Here is a 21,827-nt window from a genome sequence, read left to right as displayed (position 1 = left end):
TTAAGGAAAAGAATAAATAAAAGCACTGGAATGCCAGATGGTTCAAACATGGCACAGAGCAGGGCAGTTGGTGCGTACCCAGAAGAACAGCTACCGGTTGTTGCTTTAACAATCTCCAGACCATTACAACTTCATCTTAAAATCCAATGTTTAATCCTCTCTGAACACAGGTAACACAACTCAGGAGCTCAGACACAACAGGACCCTGTTGCTTTTCCTGCCAATTACTTTTTCCATGAAGAAAACCTGTCATGCTACTCCATTCCACAAACTTTCTTTCAACCATCTCCTTCTTGAACAGGCCTTGCTCTGTTCCAAGCACATCCTTGGTGTGTTCCTGGAAAGAGCACCCCCCTTGGGAACGCGGTCTCCCACAAGGATGCTGTACAAGTAATATGCAGAACGTGGATAGGCACAAAAAATAGCCAAGAACTCCTGAATTTTGATGTAAGCAATAACAGGTGATCCTATTCTGCTCTATACTGAGAAACAGCTGGAGTTAAACCCCAGTCTGAACCAGAATTATTACTGTATTAATAAAGACACCCCTGAGTTATTACATCTAGGAGAAAAAAACGACCTGTTAAATTACATTAAGATAAAGAACAACTTCTAGGCAGATAACCATGAGAAGTGAAAGACCTCACCCAAGAAACAGGGCAGTGAGTAAGACTAGATGAGGAAGGGGTCATGAAAAAGCTGTGTGAACATTTTGTTAGGGACATGTGGACCCAGTACCCTCAATCCCTCAGGAACAGTCTGAAATCAGTGAAAACTGAGAATTATAGGTCACCATCTCTGGTGCATCCTTGTGCTTTGCCTCACACAGGCAGTACCAGGTCAGGACTAAGCAATAACATCCTTGGTCTTGTGAAACGATAAACATTTTTGAAATAGCTCAGGAAATGAAATCCTCAAGGCATGTGGCTTAGGGAATGAAAGCAGGATGCTCTTCATTCTTTGCTCCAGGTGAAGCTCAACCCAGCTACAAAACATGAAATTGAAAAATAAATGATTGCAGGCATGCTAAGAAATACGAGTATTTTTTAAATAAAAAAATTCGGCTATAAGCAAGCAAGGAGAGAACAGAAACACTTCCAATTAATATGCCAAATCAGAAAAACAGACAAAGATGATGACACGCTGAGTACAGAAAAATAGTATTTGATAAGACGTATGTCAAAGTCACTGCTGTGACAAGACTTTTTCCAAGTAATCAGTTGCCTTTTACTTTGGCTAACAGGTGTAGTTAATCCTCTTAATCTTGTTGCAAAGCAAACAAAAAAGGTTTGTTTTTTTTTTTTTTAATCTAAAAAGAAGTGAATGAAATTATAAACAGGAAGGGGATGTAAACAGGAGGGGAATGGCTGTTTACAAAGGTGAATAGCGATAGGACAAGGGGGAATGGTTTTAAAATGAGACGGGAGGTTTAGGTTAGAGATTGGGAGGAAGTTTTTCCACACAGAGGTGGTGACACACTGGAACAGGTTGCCCAAGGAGGCTGTGGATGCCCCATCCCTGGAGGCATTCAAGGCCAGGCTGGATGTGGCTCTGGGCAGCCTGGTCTGGTGGTTGGTGACCCTGCACATAGCAGGGGGTTGAAACCAGATGATCATTGTGGTCCTTTTCAATCCAGGCCATTCTATGATTCTATGAAATTTCTTGACCAGCTTTCTCAATATTCATGACTTCCAAGAAAACAAAAAAACCAAAAAATCTAATCTAACTAGAGGGAAGAAATTTTAAATCGTTTCACTCATGTGAACCAACACACACAAAATCAGGTAAGGAACCTTTTAAACTTAATTCATCCACTTTGAAGTACAAACGAAAGAGAAAAAAAAGCAAGTCTTATTCTATTAAGAAGTGCTTTCAAACTTTTTAGCAGCTTATCAGCAGTTCACAACCAGGCTAGTCACTCTAGACAAATCCCAGCTGAAGCATTCACTGCTAAACAAAATTGAGTCAACCGCTAGTTTCTGACCTTTCAGACACAGAAACATGAAAACTGCATCTTCAACAAAAGACAACAAATGACCTTGGTAAAAGCCTATGACAAAGAGAGAGCTGCATTTTCAGCTTAGAGTCATTTCTCCCGGCCACAGTATGAGCAGATGAAATGCTAGAGGCCACCTTATTTTTGCAAGTCTGATGAACTCATCTGCTCTGAGTTATTCCAAAAGGGCAATCTGCCTATTAAGTCACATGATTTCTATCCCTATTTTTTTCCCCAAACAACTGCGTGCATTTGTCTGCAGAAGGGCCCTGAAAGCATCTTTTTGTTGCAAAGTTATTTTCTGATGCTCACAAAATGTTCTTTGATGAAAGTAGTGTTCCCTTCTTGGGAGCACAGTGGGAGAAAACCCCACATACTAGAAGAAGAGGCTATGTTGCACCTAGAGAGTCAAAAACAGCCAGGTATCTGAAAACAGAGTAACCTCTCAGACACTTGATAAACCAATCCCACTCTGAAAGCAAATACTCCTCAAGAATACTGTAACTGTTGTTGGCTATTACATGTGCAATCACAGTAAGGAGGAAGCCTGGAAACTAGAAGTGCATGAAAGATATTGCAACTAACCTAGCCATAACAAAAACTGAAAATATTCAGCAACTTCTTTAAACAGGATGAGCAGAAATAAGATAACGAGCTTTCTGCTAGTCTACCATCAGTCTTCTATTGAGGCAAAATCCCTCCAGACAATTATCTGTAAGATTTACTTAAGAAAATATGAAACAACTTACCGGATTTGAAAGACATCCATAGGACTCTCCAACTTAGCCACACCACTCCCTTGAATAAACTGACATCTATAAAGAAAGTACACCACCCTGAAGAGACGCACAGTCTTGCTGCTCCGTAAAACATCAAGCTCAGTGACCATACATTGACCAAGTTCGCTGTATGTCTGAGTATCACAGCAGTTGACTGCATGCTGGTAAACTAAAAACATGTGGCCAGAACTGCTTCCATTCCACAGCATGCTGGACTATGTACACAAAGGCATAAATAGCTATCAAGCACAGGCTCATGTGCTGCAGCTCACATGGCTGGGATGGGACTTCTCACCGCTCTGATAAGATCCCCACAGTGCAGAGAAAATAGAGCAAGCCTTGTGTCATAGGTTGACAGCCCTCTAAATATGAAGGAGGAAATTGCAAAATGTGATACCCTAATGTTATTTTTCCACCTTTAAAAATCAGAAGGCAGAAAGAAAGCTTAAGTGCCTTATTGAAATATCCAGATGTAAACCTGTGGTTCTTCTCTGCTAAATACTCACACACTGAAGTTTGAGAACCAAGCTCATAAACAAGAACTTGCATTTAAATAAGCATTTAACTCAGCAACTCTTCTCAGCTTTCTTTGCCCAGGTTATTAAATCTTCATTTTATCCTGCAAGGCAAATTCTAGACCTTCCTCCCTTCCCTCCCCCCCTCCACGATCACCAAGATTAGGAAAACAATGAAACAAATACAGTGCTTACTCAGGCTAAATATCGATAACAGCAGAACTGACTTCCTTCCACATCTAGCCAGAGATTATGTTATAAATAGACAACATATAGAAAACATGCTGTTGTTCCAATGCACCTCCAGTCTACTGAGATGGTACTTGCAAAGAGCAAGACATACACACAGACCAACACATTGCCCTTAAACCCAAGTACTTAACTTCAGGCCATTCTACGATTCTGTGATTCTTTAAACCAAAGAAAAAAAACATCTGAGTGCACAGAACTTTGCTTCTCTTGATGTCACCCAAATAATCACTGCAAACTGGAAACAATTATTCTGAATCCAATTACAGAATCACAGAAACACCACGGGTGGAAAATACCTACAAGATCACCCAGTCCAACCATCCACCTATCACCAATAGCTCCCACTAAACCATGTCCCTCAACACAACGTCCAAACTTTCCTTGAACACCCCCAGGGTCGGTGACTCCACCACCTCTCTGGGCAGTCCATTCCAGTGCCTGACCGCTCTTTCAGAAAAGTAGCATTTCCTAACGTCCAGCCTAAATCTCCCCTGGTACAGCTTGAAGCCATTTGTTCTAGTTCTATCACCAATTATACGAGAGAAGAGGCTGACCCCCAGCTCACTACAACCTCCTTCCAGGTAGTTATAGAGAGCAGTGAGGTCCCCCCTGAGCCTCCTCTTCTTCAGGCTGAACATTCCCAGCTCCTTCAGCCTCTCCTCATAAGCCCTGTGCTCCAGACCCCTCACCAGCTTTGTTGCCCTTCTTTGAACCCGCTCCAAGGCCTCAATGTCTTTCTTGCAGGGAGGGGCCCAAAACTTGACACAGTACTTGAGGTAAATTAGAATCACAGAATCATTGGAATGTATTTACACACTAACCGGTAAAATCATCTACCAGAAAACGAAACCAAACTATCTGAAGTGGAGGGAATGTCACTGAGGAGAGCAATGATGACATAGTGGAAAAACACAGCAAGTTTACTGCCTACAAAACACAGGAAGATTAGAGAGTGTATGTACACAAGGGCAGGGAAGAAGGAAAGGGAGCAGTGTGTCATAAAGTAAATATCTGTTTTCCATCATCTTTGGCATCCAGTACAATTATGTCCAACTTCCCAGCTCATCTTCCAAAGGCATTCAGAGGACAGACTAGCAAGACCGACAGTTTCAGCAGAATTTACCATGTTGAAAGCCATCTCGATTAACAGCAGAAGAGAGGACTGCTTCAGCTCCCACCATAGGCAATAACCATCCCACTGCACAAAATATTTGATGCAACAATAAATGTTAATAACACAAAAACCAGCTCCCTGTATGTTTTAGCCATACAACACAGAAAAATACCAGGCACCATTCACCCAGTGCCTCCCAGTTACTTTTTGTTTCCAGTTGTTAACAAGATATCCCAAAAGCAAACTACTCGACAATAGTTAGAGCAAACTGCTGCAGAACAAGTTCCTTCTGACAGCTTTATTCCTTCCACAGCACAATTATTTCTCCCATCATCTTTGCTCTTTGAGAAAAAAAAATAAATCATACCACCCCCATTGGGAACCTCATCACACAGAAGCATGCTCTCTATAATTGGGGTGCTGGTTAAAAAAAAAAATAGTTTCCATAGTAAGTGATGGCAGGTGGAATGTTACCGGACTTGTAGATGTTCAATTATTTAAAAAGGTTTTTGTTGCTCTGTTTGTTTTGTTTTTAAATCTGCTTGGTTTCCTCTATTGCTGTGCATTCAGGATATCCACTTCTCATACTCCCCATACTCACACTTCCTGCCACATTCATCAACAAGAACTCTTGGTCCTTCAACAGCACGTTGATCAGGCACCTTCTGGAACTGAACTGCACAGAAACTGAAGCCAGCCTTGCAAATTAGGTTGCAAAAGCTGATCAGATGTGTTTATATTGAGACATACACAGAACACGTTGTTTCAGCAGCAATCATAAAAAGAGCAACAAAACCTGGGAATTGTGGGATGACATGTAGAACCACCTAAAAATATAAACTCGACTACATGTGTTTTGTGGTTAAGATCTAACTGTAAATAAGCATATGTCTAAAGCTTAGGATAACAGTGGTTTGGATTGAGACGACTTGAGTGAAGGTAGAGATGCTGGCAGCTGATAAGCTGCTCATGTCTCCTTCCTTACACTTCAGATTTGTTCTGTACTTTCCATTCAAATAAAATCCTAACAGAATACCTCATCAAGTGCAGAGTAAACTGTACTCATCTATGATCAAGTGAACATAGCTCAAAAAACAGTATATTTAATACAAGCATTGAAAAAATTCATAGACAAGATTTCAGTGTCATCACTACAACTGCAGAATGATGTCCCATACCATTCGGGAAGCAGAACAAGGAGAATAGGGAATATTATACCAAAGCACACAGTTAAGCATTGCTATGTATGAAATCACATCTGTATCCTACTGAAGCCAGACACCACTTCACACTGAATTATTCCTCAAGGTCTGGGGAGAACTCACTTGGATAAAAAGTTTAAGTAAACTACCTGCTTTCCTTCAGAAGGCTTGTGCAGGCGGGCTCGTTAAAGAGCAGCGTTCTACAACATGATATTCTGATGATGGAGGACATTAGCTTGCTGCCAGCCACAAAGGGATTAGCAACACCTCTCAGAAGGGCTGCAACTGCATCAAGAGTGTCTTTGTCTGAAGTTAAAGCATTTTTCCAATAACCTTGATAATACTATCTTCACTATCTTCCCTTCAGTTAGTGATAATTCCAAGCTAGAAGGAAACACCCTGGTTAATTGTTCATGCTACCACCCAATGAGCACCACCCAACTTCAGGCAAAGATTCTTTCAGCCCTGCAGACAATACCTCCCTTTTAAACTCTAAAAGGTTTGAAGTATCCTTTTTAAAAGCACCATAGTAGCAACATGCTCCCATTCTCGGGTTCCTATGACAGGTTCTGTTTGGAACTGACCAGTCTTTCACGTTCATTGGTCAACGCAAATCTCCTTCAACTGTATATTATGACACAAGAGCAAAAAACATTTTTTGTATGCTCTTAAGTGTCTGATCAAGACGTGAGATTGCTCAGTGTTGCCACATTAAACAACAGCACAAGGCAACTATTTAATAGCACACTTTCTCCAAAAGGTAGAGAGTGCTTTTCTAGAAATCAATAGGTGTCAAACAGCTACTTTCAGTTCTAAGTAAAGTTATAAGTATTCTAAGAGTTATCAGCTCACCTTATTCCTCTCTAACTCTTGAATATACATTGGAAATGCAAGATTAACACGACCTACAATTCATGAAACTAGCCTAACCCCCTACCCTTCAGTTAAATATGGGTTTCAGGTAAGTCCATAGAAATTAGAACCAAATGTTTCTCTGCTTTAGCTATCATTGTGCTACTATAAAGACAGCATCCAGTTCTGCAGAACATGCTCTAAAATCTTCCAAAGCCATTAGATTGGCAGTGAATAAGCGAAGCATAGTTGAATAGAGTAACAGCTCCAACAAGTTAATGGATAACCACAGCAGGTAACACAGGAACAAAACTAAGTGAAAACAAATACCCTGCAAAGTTGAAAAAGAGAGACGTACCAGTGTAATCCTTAGGCTGATGACATACAATCTTCCAACTACCAGCAACCTGAAGGATTTTCCCTCCCCCCACCAGTATCATTAAGCTTGTCCCACAGGTCTGGGACCAGTTCAAGCCCACATGAGAACTGACTGCCACACAGAAAGTTTCACGTTTACAGACTTGTGCATTTGGTAGGGCTTATCTCAGAGAAATTCTGTGAGCTAAACTGTTTGTAATTAGAATTTAGAGAGCAGACAAGAAGATTTTATTTTGGCACATCAGTAAGGAACGCGGGAAAAGCAGCTTAACATATGAGAACAAAACCACTGTAACGTGAGGGAAAACAACTACAAAGAGGAACAAAAGTCAATAGATCAGAAATATCCAGAGAGGAAAAAAAAAAAAAAAAAAGCACAAAATCTACAAGGAAAAGCAAAACTCTGCAAGGAATCTTATGGGGTAGAAAACACAGAGTTTGAACTCTGTATACTTGTATCAGATGAAGAAACTTGACAGATCAGATGAACGTAGAAACAGTTTTGAAGCAAATGTGCCAGTGTGAAAACACAAAGCCAGCTGAGGGAGCAAGGCACAGGGAAGTGAGCAATAAATTAGAACAGTCAGTCCTTAGCAGACTGACAGACTAAGAGGAGTTCTTTCGTAGCCAGATGCTGCATCTAATCCACTGAAGGAGACCATGATTACCTAAATCCATGTCACGCGAGCCAAATACATTACACCTTTGTGTGCATCCTCCAGAGCGTGACAATAAACCAGATAAAAGACTAACACTAGTCATGGCAATGAACTCCAGCTTGATTCCAGCACATCCCAATGACACACCATGTACCCTGGCACCAACAAAGGAACATAGAAAGCAATCAGCCACCCAACCAGGAACTAGTTGTATAAAACTGACTCATAGGCTGAAAGACAAAAACCTTCATCTGTAATATTTTCTATACTTCACATCTGTACAGGCACAGGACTTTATATCAGGATTATTCACATGGGTAAAGTTCAGGAATTAAAGATAACACAAGAGGAAAACAGACCTGTACACCTGTTCCATTTCTATCTTACAACTATCCTAAATATATCATGTGATTTGTAAAGATACATGCTACTTCTGACTGGAGAAATAAGTTAAGCTGTCACAAAGCAAATGAATGAGAAAAGGCATTACAGAACAGTTGAGCCACACTGCCTAAAACTTTGGGGATAAAGAGCACTTGTCATGGTTGCAAAACATGACCAGCACTGGAAGAAATAGCTAATAACTCCTTATTCCCTAACCTTCAGTGAGCACACAAGTTGTCTGGATGGCCAGTACAACAAGCTCTAATTAATGCTTAACTTTAAAAGATCAATCAGATAAAGAACAGATGGTGGAGGAAAATGAACGGGGATAAACAGTACAAGGAAATAGAAACATACGAGGTCTTTGCCATTCAACATCTCAGCTTCGCAAGCACATGCAGAATCCCCAGCTGACAGAACTGAGCATCCGAACTTTGCTAGTTATCTGACAGAGTTTCTTACAACCTCCATCAATCCCTTAGCTGGCAGAAGACATCTGCAGTCTCACTGCTTATGACTGGAAGTTCCAGGTGACCATAAGATACAGCCAGTAGAGGGGAGGGATGCTGTTAAGTGCCCCACTTCCGCAAAGCAAGTACACTTCCATATTGGCTGTATTCCAGAATTAATAAGTCTAGATGAAGTCACCACAATCGCAGGTTTGATAAGTTAAAATCGAGTAAATCAACTTGTGTCAGATTTCAGCTGTACCTTATGCCTAGGCCACACTATGAAGATGGACATTCTCCTCACACCTACTTCATAGAATCATTAAGGTCGGGAAAGACCTTTAAGACCAACTAGTCCAACCGTGCCCACTAAACTGTGTCCCTCAGTGCCTCATCTACACGGTTCTCGAACACCTCTAAGACGGTGACTGCACCACCTCTCAGGGCAGCTGTGCCACTGCCTCACCACTCCTCCTAAGCAGGCATCTTTCCTAATATCTGACCTGAAGTCGTGCCGGATCCCCTGCACAATCTCCAGCACCTGCCCTTCATCCGACTAAGCGCTCTATCACGGCGCACGGAAGGACACGAGCCGGGACTCCTGAAGGCAAGACGCAGCACCAGCCTCGCGCCCCAAGCTCACCCTGCAGCAGCTCCAGCCCTGCCGTTGCCCAGCGGTCACCCCAGCGCCAGGAGGACGGCGCAGGTCGCCACCTGCACCTCGAGCGCTCAGCACCCGGCTGCAGCCCACACGCGAGCACCCCTCACCTGGAGGAGCACGGCCAGCAGGACGCACAGATACACCTGGTAGGGTCCCATCTGCCCCACCAGCGGGAACGCCTCCTCCACCTCCATCCCGCCGCGTCGCGCATCCCCGGCCCGGGGCGGGCGGCGGGCAGCGGAGCGCCGAGCGGGCCCTCAACCCGCAGGAAAGGGCGGGAGGCGCGAGGCGGCGCTCACGCGCAGCCGCCGCCCGCGAGGGAAGCGGAAAGGCAGCGGTCCCCCGAACGCCGGTCAGAGCGATGAGCGCATGCGCGCGGGAGGAGTTCCAGTAGGGGGTGGGAGGGAAGGGAGGCTCGCCTACTTCTCGGGCTGCCATTGGCTGCCGGTGAGGAAGGGGGTGGGAGCGAGGCCGAGCGTGGGGACGTGTGAGGGGGAATGTGGGATGGGTGGTGCGTGTGTGTGCGTCGGGTGCGTGAGCGGTCTGCCGGGTGTCTGTGGGGTGTTGTGAGGGATATGTGAGCGGACACTGCGGTTGTGTGATAGGGTCTGCGGTGTGCCTGTGAGGGGAGCGTGAGGGAGGTGGTTGCTTGCAGCAAGCGGACTGAGAAGCTGTACCTATACAGAGCACTCTGATTAAAGCCTGTCAATTCATGCACAACGCCTGTGTCCTGACATACCTAGTGGCCTTCCATGATGCTGCCCTTCTTCTGTCAAAAGAAAGGCAACAAGGCTTGTGAAGGACTTGGAGAATGTGCCCTACGAGGAACGATTAAAGGAACTGAGGCTGTTCAGTCTGGAGAAAAGAAGGCTGTGGGAGACATTATTGCTCTCTTCAAATACCTGAAAGGTGATGGCAGCAAGAGCAGGCCTCTTCTCACTTGTGACAGGTGACAGGACAAGGGGAAGTGGCCTCAAGTTGCAGCAGGGAAGGCTTAGGTTGGATATCAGGAAATAATTCTTTACAGAAAGGGTTGTTAAGCACTGTAATACGCTCCACAGGGAGGTGATTGAGTCACCATCCATGGATGTGTTTAAAAACCATTTGGATGTGGTGCTCGGGGGCATGATTTAGCAGCGAGTTGTTAGAGTTAGGGTAGTATGGTTAGGTTGTGGTTGGATTTGGTGATCTTTAAGGTCTTTTCAAACCTGAGCAGTTCTATGAGTCTGTGGTGTAACTGTGTCAATGGACATGGGAAGAGCCACTGACATAATCTATCTGGACTTCAGTAACGCCTTTGACACGGTCCCTTATAAAATCCTTCTCTCCAAATTGGAATCATTTGATGGGTGGACTGTTCAATGGACAAGGAACTAGTTGTGAGATCATACCCAGAGAGTGGTGGTCAATGGCTTAAAGTCAGGTTGGAAATCAGTGATGAGTGGCATCCCTCAGGGGTCAGTATGAGGACTGGTGCTCTTTAATCATTTCATCATTGACATGCATTAACAATGGAATCAAAGGCACTCTCAGCAAGTTTGACACCAAGCTGTGTGGTGCAGTTTACATGCCCAAGGAATGGGATGACATTCAGAGAGACCTAAACAGGCTCAAGCAGCGGGCCCAGCTGAACCCCATGAGGTTTAGTAAAGCTACATGCAAGGTTTTGCACTAAGTGTATCCTGGGCTGTACCAAAAGAAGCATGGCCAGCAGGGTGAGGAAGGTGATCCTGCCCTTCTACTCTGTGCTGGTGAGACCTCACCTGGAGTACTGCGTCCAGATGTGGAGTCCTGAGTACAAGAGACACAGACATATTGATGTGGACCTATTGGAGTGCATCCAGAGGAGTGCCACAAACATGATCCAAGGGATGGAACACCTCTTCTACGAGGTCAAATTGAGAGGTTGTTCCACCTGGAGAAGTCTCTGGTGAGACCTGAGATTGGCTTTTCAGTATTTAAAAGGGGCTACAAATGAGGGGGGCAGACTCTTTCTCAGAGTCTGTTGTGATAGGACAAGGGGAAATGGTTTCAAATTAATAGAGGGGAGATTTAGGCTGGTTATAAAGAAGTGTTTTACAATAAGGGTAATGAAGCACTGAAACAGATTTCCCAGAGAAGTGGTAATGCCTCATTCCTGGAAACATTCAAGGTCAGGCTGCATGGGGCTGTGAGCAACCTGATATCACTGTTGGTGTCCCTGTTCGTTGCAGGGGAGTTGGACTAGGTGACCATTAAAGGACTTTTGCAACTCAAATGATCCTATGATTCTATGGTTCCTCAACTATGCAATATTCTGTAATTACACGTCATAGCATACTTGCTGTTTGCTGGGAAAAAATAAAAGGAACACGCATGGAGATTTGGCATGAGAATATTATGTACGTTCCACTAGAATTTGGTTCTCACCCTACCACAATCATTTTGTGCTTGATTTAATACTCAGGGAGGACGTCTTCATAAAACTGTAATACTTGCCATATGTTTTATGAAAGCTTTTTGCCATTTGTTTAAAGAGCCTGCATTTTGAATGTGTACGAGTGGTTTGCATTTAGAAGTAAGAGCTGACTTGTGAAGAAACATGAACTCCACTAAATGAGAAGGGAGATAAATACATCTGTGAAATACTTGACAACATTCATGCAGAGTGGCCATGAACTTTTCATGGTCCATTTTCATTCTACCTTCACAATAAAACTCCGGAATGTAAACAAACTAGGATGTTGAGACTTTTTTCCTAGTGGTACCAAGAATCAGCAGCAATGCCACTTGTGCCTGTCATGTTTTTGTTGTATGAACAACAGCTGGAAAAAAGGGAAGAGAGCTGTGTTGTGCGATGTGACCTTTAGGGCCATGCCAAGAGTCTAGGATATAATATAAAATGATATCATTTCCTTGCTATAAAAATCTTGGCAAATTGTCAAGCATCAAAGCAATTTACTCTTAATATGATTTTCACCTTTGCCATAAGCGCTTCTTTTCATATTTGAGGCTTAGTACAGATTGATTAAAGGCAAAACAGCCAAGGATTTCTGAAATGTCAGGACCTTTCTGGTGTTCATCCAACCGCACTTGTCTCATTTTAACACTTTGCTAAGACTCAGAGGAGATGTTCTGGTGCTTAGCACAGTTGACATTCCACTTCCTGTGCATCCTTCCCACCCAGCCTTTCCATTCAGCCATCCTCTATGGCATTTGCAGCTTTAACTCAGCCTGTCCTCTGCTCTCCTTTGCCGTGAGCTCTCCCATGAGATTCACCTGGGCCCACTGCTCAAGCCTGCTTACATCCCTTTGGATGGCACTGTGTCCCTCTGGTGTGTCAACTGCAGTCCACAGCTTGATGTCATCTGCAAACTCACTGAGGGTGCACTCAACGCCACTGTTGGTGTCATTGATGAAGATATTAAAGAGTACTGGCCCCAGCACTTACCCCTGGGAGACACCACTCATCACCTGTCTCCATAGAGACACTGAGCCACTGACCAGAAGTTTGAAGCAAGAAACTCAGCTGAGTGTAGGGGGGTGACAGGAGGAATTGTCTGGGTGAAGTAAAATACCTGTAAACCATCACCCTAACCCCAAACACTCAAGCCACCTCATGTCTTCTGCTAAGACCATATGCTGAACTTAGAGGAAAACAGGCTTTTTCATCTTCCTGATTTTCACTGACAGTGCAAGGTGTCTACCCTGTGATCCCACTGGTTTTGGAAAGATTTGGATGAAATATTCAGAAGCTCCAGCATTTTACTGACAAAACAGTAGTACTGCACTCTGCTTGGCCAATGATCTCTCCTCACTGGAGCCCTCAGAGCTTCCCAGAGTATTACTGTCTGTGAAGTTCATTAATGTGCAGTTTGCTCCCTCCTCCTCCTCATTAATAACCATATCAAATAAGAATAGTTTAAACAATCCTGTCTTTGGGGAATTTTTCTTTTAATGAGACTGAACCAGGCTTCTCAGCCAGGCATAAATGTGGTATACTTTAGGTTTTCCCACATCGCTCCCAATTTATCTTCAATTACCTCTGCTTCGTAGTGCTGTTGCACTTCAGATGCTTGCCTGACAAACTCACGTGGCCACCCCAAAATTGAGACACCTTCTTGGCTTCTTTTCAGCCTTTCTGAAGTAACCTTCACATATGTTCAGCCCCCTCCTGTCTGTGTATAATGTTGGCCATTCAAAGCACAAGAGCTACGTAGAAAGGGACAATCCTAAGCTGAATTTCTCTCTAAAAATCTGTTAAATCAGATTTCATAAAGCTAACATCTCATTCTGGTTCATTAGCATTGTGTTTCTAGATTTGTTGTATTAATTCGCAGTAGATTGTGACGTGGCTTTTAATTTGGCTTTGGAAACACAACCAGTAATAGTTTGAAAGAAGATCTTAAGAGAACTATTGACATTTCCTCCTTCTAATGGGAACTTCTGGTTCATTCAAAAGGTGGCCACATAAATCCTTGATTCAGCAGTTGGCACAGCTGAAGTTCAAAGCAGATTTCTAAGCATCAGCTTTTGTCCACAGCAAAAGATCGACTGTGGGGGAAAAGGACCTTTGTTTCTGTGCTGTCTTGTGATCTTGCACTTCAGAAGGCACCCATCTCTTCCTGGCCCCTATCCTCTTATCTCACAGAAGGTTCCCACCACATCAACTAAGTTCAGGGCTGAATGACTGAACTCTGACTGAGACAACAAGAGCGACAGCTGCAGGGAGAGATGGGGAAACCTCTTCTGTAAGAAAGTGAAAGGGGTATGGTTTGTGAACAGCTACTGTTAAACAAGCCTAGGGCTAAAGGAGGTTCCCTTCTTTGGACAGAAATAAAGCAGAGGTTCTTTTTCTCTCCTGGCTTGTTCTGATCCACAGCAACATGACAGAAGCAGTCAGAGGGGCTGTTTGGCACCTGCCAGAATGCTTGCCTTTGCTGGTCTCCTGTTATGGAAAACGAAGATTTTTTCAACCAGACTAATCAGCTGCACATTGCAGCTGGCTTGCCCTGTAATACCATGCAAAGCTAGCATATGGCTCATTACAATATACTCTGACTAAGTGTTCAGCCAAACAATCCACCAAGGCATTATTGCTTCTCTGATGTGCCGTTTGCACTTTTTGCAAACAAAGCAACAAACAATTCCTTTGGAGACACTTTTCAATTTTAGATGAGTCTTGAAAAAGCTGAATTTCTCACTGTGCTATGAAGGAGCTTACAAGCCGATTCTCCATCTCTTGCTAGATGGGCATTTCGGGTTCCAGAGGAATCTGAGTTTCCTTACACTTCACATATCTCTGATAGTGGATGGCTGCTCTAAAGGTGGCTCTCCTGGTCTTGTCCAAAGGCACACATTTGTTTTTGATATCCCTCTTGGCCAGCAGTGTCTGTAACTATTGCCGTGGTCCTGTCCAGTTTCCCATCACATAAATGTGGCCTACAGATTCAGCCCTGTGGAGAGAGCTCCAGTTTCACCACTAACACCTGCAGGGAGTTCAAGCTGAGAGAAAGAGTTTATAAACCACATTTCTGTAATTAAAGCATTCTAAAAACTTAGACATTATCCTAAGAGGCAGGATTGGCCATTATGATCTCCTAGCAATGACTGAGGCAGAGGTGGTGCAGATAACATCATTGAACATACAAGTGGGACTTGTCCCTTAGAATGGTTCTATTGAATTATTGTGCTATGCTGCCTTTGAGAGAACCTGTGGGCTATTTCTATGCTCTTATCTCAACAAATGCAGTTGTCATTTGGCTCATAATCTTGACATTTTGACACTTCACTTTCTTCCTCAGTATCAGTGTACAGAAAATTTGTTTGGACATGTCTCTTGCTCTGTGTACTGCCAAAGATCCCACAGAAGTACACAGAAGAACTTGTGGGTGGTTTGTCTGAGACAGAAGTAACAACACTCTATCTGGGAGCAGAAGAGGGTTTGTGACAAGCAACAGCCTTCACACAATGCTCTGAAAAATGCTATCCCTTTGGATAGTATGATGCACTGAACAGTGTATGTATACCTTAGGCTTCTGCACAACATCAGAAAGCATCCATGGGTAATGGGATTTTGCATTTTTATCTCCAAACAGTGGAGGCAGGGGATGCTCCTTCTGTCAGTAATCAGGAGGCCACAGAGAGGCTTTCTGCCAGCAGCTGTAGGGTATGCACTGTGAGTGAATTCCCAAGACAGAGGTGTCCTGTGAACTTCCTTTCTCTGAAGAGCAATAGTTCTCAAAGAGATCTCCAGGTACTTCTCTGTGTTTTCCCACAAACCTCACAGGAGTTGATCTTTGCCTCAAACTTAGAGTCTGATGTCTGTTGGAAAGTGCAGAGAGTGCAAAAGCTTACATCTCAGTACTCTGCCAGCAGGAAAGTGCCTGGCCAGCTCTGTCTCAAGAAGTTCAGTGGTTCTTCCCTCTCAATGCACACCAAGGCACCAAACAGACATTAGGACTCTTTGAAGCAGAGCACAACAGTGGGCCAGTCTGAGGGTTTCTGGCGACAGTCATACATTTCTGACAGTTTTCTTGCTCTGTTTCTAGAGGCAATTTCAGAGAGCCCAGAAGTCTCAGCTGGGACCTGCCCATACAATTTGGTTCAGGACAACTTGCAAAATCACAGAAGGCTGGACATCCAACTGAACCCAAAATATTCAGCTGGCTCTATGGGAGATGCAGCACAGATACTTCTGAGCTTTGGAGAAGGTCAGACCTGCACCAAGGCCAGCTATCTGAACACTGGCAGCAATTTGGTGAGTCAGGGAAGGAACCTCTGGTTTCAGAACAATTCAGTCTCCTCTCTTTTTTGTTGTGCAGTTACATCCAGCTCTAACACAAGCTCCAATTACCCGGACACCTCAATCTAGTGTAACCACTGAAGCAACCCCTTTAAAATAGTTGTGGAAGTGTACGAGGATCAGAGGTTTGCTGACTCAAGTGGACAGTATTAATGCTTTTTTTTTTTTTTCTCTCTTTTACCCAGTTTCTTAGGCAATATGAACTTCTAGAAAAAGAACTGTGGGGGGAGAGGAGAAAGCAAATCATGCTGCTCTGAGATGGACTTCGGGCTTCCTTGGAACCCCAGGCAGATAAGTAGAGAGTGTGGACACCTTTCACCAGCAGGGGCTGCGGTGAGGAACCTGCTAAGATGTCAACATCACTCGTCAGGTTGGAGAGAAGAAAAGAAAAAGAAAGAAAAAAAAAAAAAAAAAAAAAAAAGGAAAAAAAGAAAGGGTGAAATGAAAAGAAGAAAATTTAAAAAAGAAAGAAAAAAGTAATCAAGAAAAAATTATAAAGGGGCAGCTGCGTTGGCGCCCCGAACAAAGGCTGCCTGCGCTGCCGGCCGGGGCCAGCAGGAGGAGGCCGAGCGCCGCCGGCCTCGCCGCGGGGACGCTCCCATCCCGTCCCCGTCCTCTGTCGGAGTGCTGGCAAGCCCCGGGCTTCGGAAATGAGCTGGAGGGCGAGAAAGAGCTCCGAGTCGTTGCGGAGGTTGTGTATAAGCTGTGAATCGGCTATGCGGCCACTCCAGGGTCTGCTGCACACTGCTTGTGGAGTACTCGGGCCTCCCAGCGTGCCTGCTGGAGCAGGAGTCACATCTTGCTATTTCAATACGATCACTCTGGCGTGTCTGAAATTAAGCCTGGATTAAGCTTTGGCATAATATGGAGGCTGTCTTGTCAGATGTTTCTGGTAAAAGATACACTAATCTGCCATTCATACCATTGAAGATCCAGTTCGTAATTGTTATTGCAATCAGTCACTGTGCCATTATCACTATACTGGGCTACGCTGCAACAGCCATGGAGCTGCAACAAAGAAAAAGCCATAGAATATTTGTGCTAGCAGAGGTGCGAGAAGCAGATGCTTTATAGAGAATTGCCTTTCTTGTTATGGCACTGCTAAATACCAAGCTTACCAGCATAGTGATCACTTGCCCCACCAATTTTCCATGCTGCTAGGAAGAATTACATCGCAGTAACAGGCACAGAGCAGCTGTAAAATTTGTTTACAGTGGCAAAATCTATGAAAGGGGCAGAGAAAGAATTATCAAGTCCAAGTTACATCATTGAATTCCTAGGCATCGGTGCATGCAGTGTTTCTATATCTAAGCCACTGGATTGTAACACAGAAGGAAATCTGTCTTGAGTTAGCTTAGACTATGAGAAAAAGTGCTTCAGAAAACTGTAGTGTCCATGTCTTGTGCAGCAAATTCAAATCTATATATATTTCTTTTTCTAGAGAGTATGGTTGATGATGAAATCTGGGAGCCACCAGCCCCTAAATACTCAGTCCAAAGCTGGCCATTTGGAGCTGTTGCTAGGAATGAAAATCGGAGAGCACTTGCGCTGCCAGAGATCCAGTGGTGTTGAAATGAAGCGACATGCAGCCTTCATATCCACAGACTCCTCAACAAACTTTGCAAGCAGTACTCCAGCTTTGTTTCCTCCTTTTAGGAGCTCTGTTCTGTCACAGCCCATCCAAGTTCAATTTCCCAACCTAAATTCTATCTGATAGTAATAAACACAGCAGGAAAGATGCACATTCTCCCCTTAAAAAAATAAATAAATAAATCAGGACATCCACAAGCTGCACTTGCTTGTTGGCCCCAGATCCTGCCATCTTTCCTGAGGCTGCTCTGCTGATCAGCCCTTTCCTGAAGACCTATTTGGAACCAACAGAAGCAGCTTCCTGGAGAGGAAAAAGCTCACACAAGTGGCTCTGTTGGATTCTGGTGATGAGTAAGTATGAACCGACATCAACTCCTAGCCCCAGAAGGCAGCAGCAACAGAGAACTTCCCTGCTGCTGTCTCCAGCACTGCCACTCAAGGGTTAAGGCCTGTTCTTAGAGGCTGTGCTCATTGGCCATCAGTTAGCTCCTTGTTGACTCAAACTGCCAAAGAGGACATGTGGTAGCAGAAGGGAGCTGGTGCTTTTTCTGAAACCGACAGTATCTTTATTAGCAGCTGCATTTAGACTGCTAATTTCATCTAGGCCACTGAACTGTTGGAGGATGACAGCAACTCCACTGAGTTTTGAGGGTAGAAGTGCACCTAAAGGCTTCAGCTGTATTAACATGTTTGGCTGCTGAGTGACAGATCTGCCATCGGGTACAAAGTCAAGGATGACATTCTAAGAGGAGCTGGCATTTTTGATCGGTTCATTGGTCATGACACCTAAGGCAGGAGTTTGCATAAGTCTCGGACCCTATTTCCAACGCTTTTAATGATTGCAGCCAATGAGGTGAACTGTGTCAACGGGACAGAGGCTTCCTTAGAAGGGATAAAGGAAGCACAAGTGTGAAGAACTGCATTACTCTTTGCTGGGGCTGGGTTATTCATCCTAACCATAGGGTGTGCTGGAGAAAGTGCTCCAAACTTCTCAGCAAAGGTTAAGTTGCCAATGCTTCACAACAATATTTTTAAGATCCATATATGCCTGTACTGAAAATTGAATCCTATCTTAGTTTACTTAATCTTCTAAAGGGTAGAGGGGAGCAAGAACTCAGGAATCAGGATAGGAAGCCTAGGAAAATCAAGGCCATAAGCTAAACTGGTTTCCTAAGCTATGAGATAATCTAGAGAGCCAGCAACAGTGTAAGAAGAAAACACTGAGATCTTTTTCTATGTACAGCTATATAATCAATGAATATTAAGATGTTATAATTATGAAATAAACAAGAGAGCTTGGCAAAGCAGATAATGATAACAAAAAGAGAATAAATAGAAGGCTTACCCCTATCCTGGGCTCACACACAAAACTCCAGCAGAGCAGATCTCCAGAAGAGATCCTTCCCCACTGGTAGCCAGCTCTTCAATAGGTCTAGGAGGGGTGGAGCCAGGCTCCAGCAGGACAGGTGAATTGCCTTCACCTGTGCTCCTCTGGCTGCCTCACTGCTCGCCTCAGGTGATCAATCAGAGGTTCAGGCCGTGACTCAGCAGCTCCCATACAATAGCTATGAAGTGGAATGCTACACACTTAAAGTTGTTGCAAAAAGAGAGACAGCAGTGAGCAGAAGAACAGATCATAATGGATGAGGAAGGACCAAAGCACAGCATATCCTGAGCTGGCATCCTTTCTACAGGAGGGAGACCAATGGCAAAAAACTATCAGTGAGGGCAGACAGTAGGACAACAGATCTAGGAGCATAAAATAAAGTCTCTAGAGAGATTAGGATTTTAAATTACTTGCACAAGAAATCAAAAGGTTTCTGCCAGGTCCAAACTTGACAGGTTGTTGCTGCCAAGACAAAATAATTGCCAATAAAAGTAAGGAGGGGTTTGCTACAAATATGGACAGAGGGCTGCTTTTGCTCCTTGCTTGTGGAAAATAGATGGAAAGTGATTTGTCCATAGTGCCATTTAGAACATCTTTATCATGTATGCTGCATGTACTTCAGCTCAAACTTCTCTATAGTTTAATATACACTAGTAAAGACGTAGAAAAGTGAAACTAACAGAATATATTGACTGAAAGAAAAAGTCAAAATTGAAATGGAGGATCCTTTCTTCTCCAGGAACTTGCTGCTAGACTTACAAATAAACAGTCAAAAAATGGGACCTCAGGATTTGACCATGGGGAGAAGGCAAGAATTAGTCAATAGCCAATGCACATGATGCAGCTCCTGGGAAAGTGGATGCAGTAACAGAGCAGAAGTTACTGGAGGTAGAACTGAACAACTCCTTCTTCAAACCTGTTCTGATTTTAGAACTCTGAGCAGAGTCCTGTTCCACTCTGGCATATTCTGGTCCAACTTGACCACTGGTTAAGTTATGCCTATTCAAAATGAGAAACCACATCCCATAATTCAAATGAGCATCTAGGTTTTCAGCTATTTGAGAGTCAGTTTTCAGAGCTGTGATTAGAGCCAGACCTGTCCTATGAAGAAAAGGCAGCACCTGAGGAAGTCGGTCACTAGGTTTTGGGTTGAGATCAAATTTTCCCTAAGCTAAGAGAAGCTGGAACCAGTATTTGGATTTTTATCCCTTCTGCCATGACACGTCAACTGCTGCCCTATTCATCCACCTTTTCTGTCCTTAAGTCAGATTGCTTTAAGTGAACTTGTTAATTGCTGATTTCTTTGGAGTTCCGGTTGGGTTCATAGAAAGAGTTTGTATTTTGTTTCCAATTGTGTCTAAGTAAAGCATAGCAGCTTCAGAAACCAAAGAAGGGGAAAGGTAGAAATGGAAGAGAGACTAGTCCGGGGAGCTTTTTATATTCAATTAAAAGAAGTTGGTCCTTAATTCATGCTACTCCAAATCCATGTAATGCTTTGGGATTATTTTAAATTAAAAGAATTCCTGAAATGGCTTGAATTTGCTATTTGAAGTGTAGCCCATTTCGCTGAATGTACTCACTCCATAGTCAGCATCTTCCTAAAATGTGTGTATTATCCTAGAGTCATGCTAAGATTATCCAAGAAGCACTGGACAAGTGGTTTCACTTCTACATCTCCGTTCCTGCAAACCTCCCAGAAGGAAATGGATTATTCTTCTTGCCTACACACCAAGATTTTCAAGAACCTGCTTATTTCTTTATCTTTGGCTCTGATCCAAAAGCTCCTTGTGGTCAATGTGAAAATGTCCACTGATTTCCCCCGGGCTTTACTTTAGGTTAATAAATAAACTCCAAAGTCTTTGAACAAATAATGCTGTGGAAGCACAGTGCTGATACTAGCGCCTCTCCAATCAGTTCTTCATCTGGCAGTATTCCCACAGAAGACAGACTGAGTGAAAGCCGAGTGTGGAGCTCCAGATTTCAGCCACTGTCTCCTAAAACAATGGGTGTGTAATCCAAATTGTTCTGCTTTGTTAGGACTGAAGTGTACCAGCTCAAAAGGGTTTATTCCCAGAGAAATGTCATGGTAGGCAAGATACACTGTAGACAGTCTGTGGCTCCAATATCCCAAGAAGTTTAGTGGCCACAGGAGATCTGGCTCTTTGTTATTGACTAGGTAGTGCAAGCGTGAAAAGAGCATCCCTAGTGAGCAGAACTATCCCTATTTCAGAAGCAAGGAAGAAGGAATGAAAGTTCAAAGCCAAGCTCCTAGAAGACAACAGGAAACCTTCTGTTAGCCACAGAGGTGCCCAGATTTATCTAATGAATCAGTGGCAGAGGAAAGAAACCAATCAAAACTTCACAAGAATGACAGGAGCTCCGCACATTGGCCCCCTGACTTCGCTCCTTTTAGCTTTGTCTAAACTTCTTGTGTTAGTTAGTTGCGTTGATTAATGGTTATCAGCTTTGATCATTCACCAGTGCTGATGCTGTGAAGCAGTGTGGAGACTCTTCTGGCCTTATGAGTCCCATTTGGTTTATCCCTGATTCTGCTGATTTCTCTCTGATTAGCATCTAAGACCCTGACAAGAGCCTTTTCATGGTGAAGATCCAGCACAATACTGGAAAAAAATCCAGGCAGACAGAAATCCTGCAGTGTTCCCTCAGTATCTCTCAGGCTCTGAGTGTTTTCTTCTTAACAAGATTGCTGTGATGAACAAATGCACCCTGACCTGTCCCTCTGCTCTGTGCTGGTGAAAACTCCCTTGGAGTACTGCATCCAGATGTGAAATCTTCAGCACAGGAGAGACATAGACCTGTTGGAG

At 43.7% G+C, this 21,827-nt stretch overlaps 1 protein-coding gene across 1 annotated transcript in view; it reads right to left on the bottom strand.

The window, feature by feature from the left end:
- The window catches only part of SLC22A15 (solute carrier family 22 member 15), a 37,618-nt gene extending 28,161 nt beyond the window's left edge, over nucleotides 1-9,457 (bottom strand). Inside the window, exon 1 of the mRNA XM_042868085.1 lies at nucleotides 9,349-9,457. Within this exon, the coding sequence (XP_042724019.1) occupies nucleotides 9,349-9,435 (87 nt within the window). The 5' untranslated portion in view covers nucleotides 9,436-9,457. The remainder of the gene's footprint in view (nucleotides 1-9,348) is intronic.
- Between the last annotated feature and the right edge of the window lie 12,370 nt (nucleotides 9,458-21,827).

Source organism: Lagopus leucura, unplaced genomic scaffold, assembly GCF_019238085.1.
Source record: "Lagopus leucura isolate 7727_CA_CO unplaced genomic scaffold, USGS_WTPT01 Super-Scaffold_100001, whole genome shotgun sequence".
NCBI classification, from domain to species: Eukaryota; Metazoa; Chordata; class Aves; order Galliformes; family Phasianidae; genus Lagopus; species Lagopus leucura.
The sequence above is the reverse complement of the archived record's forward strand: the minus strand, read 5'-3'. Positions and strand labels throughout refer to the sequence as shown.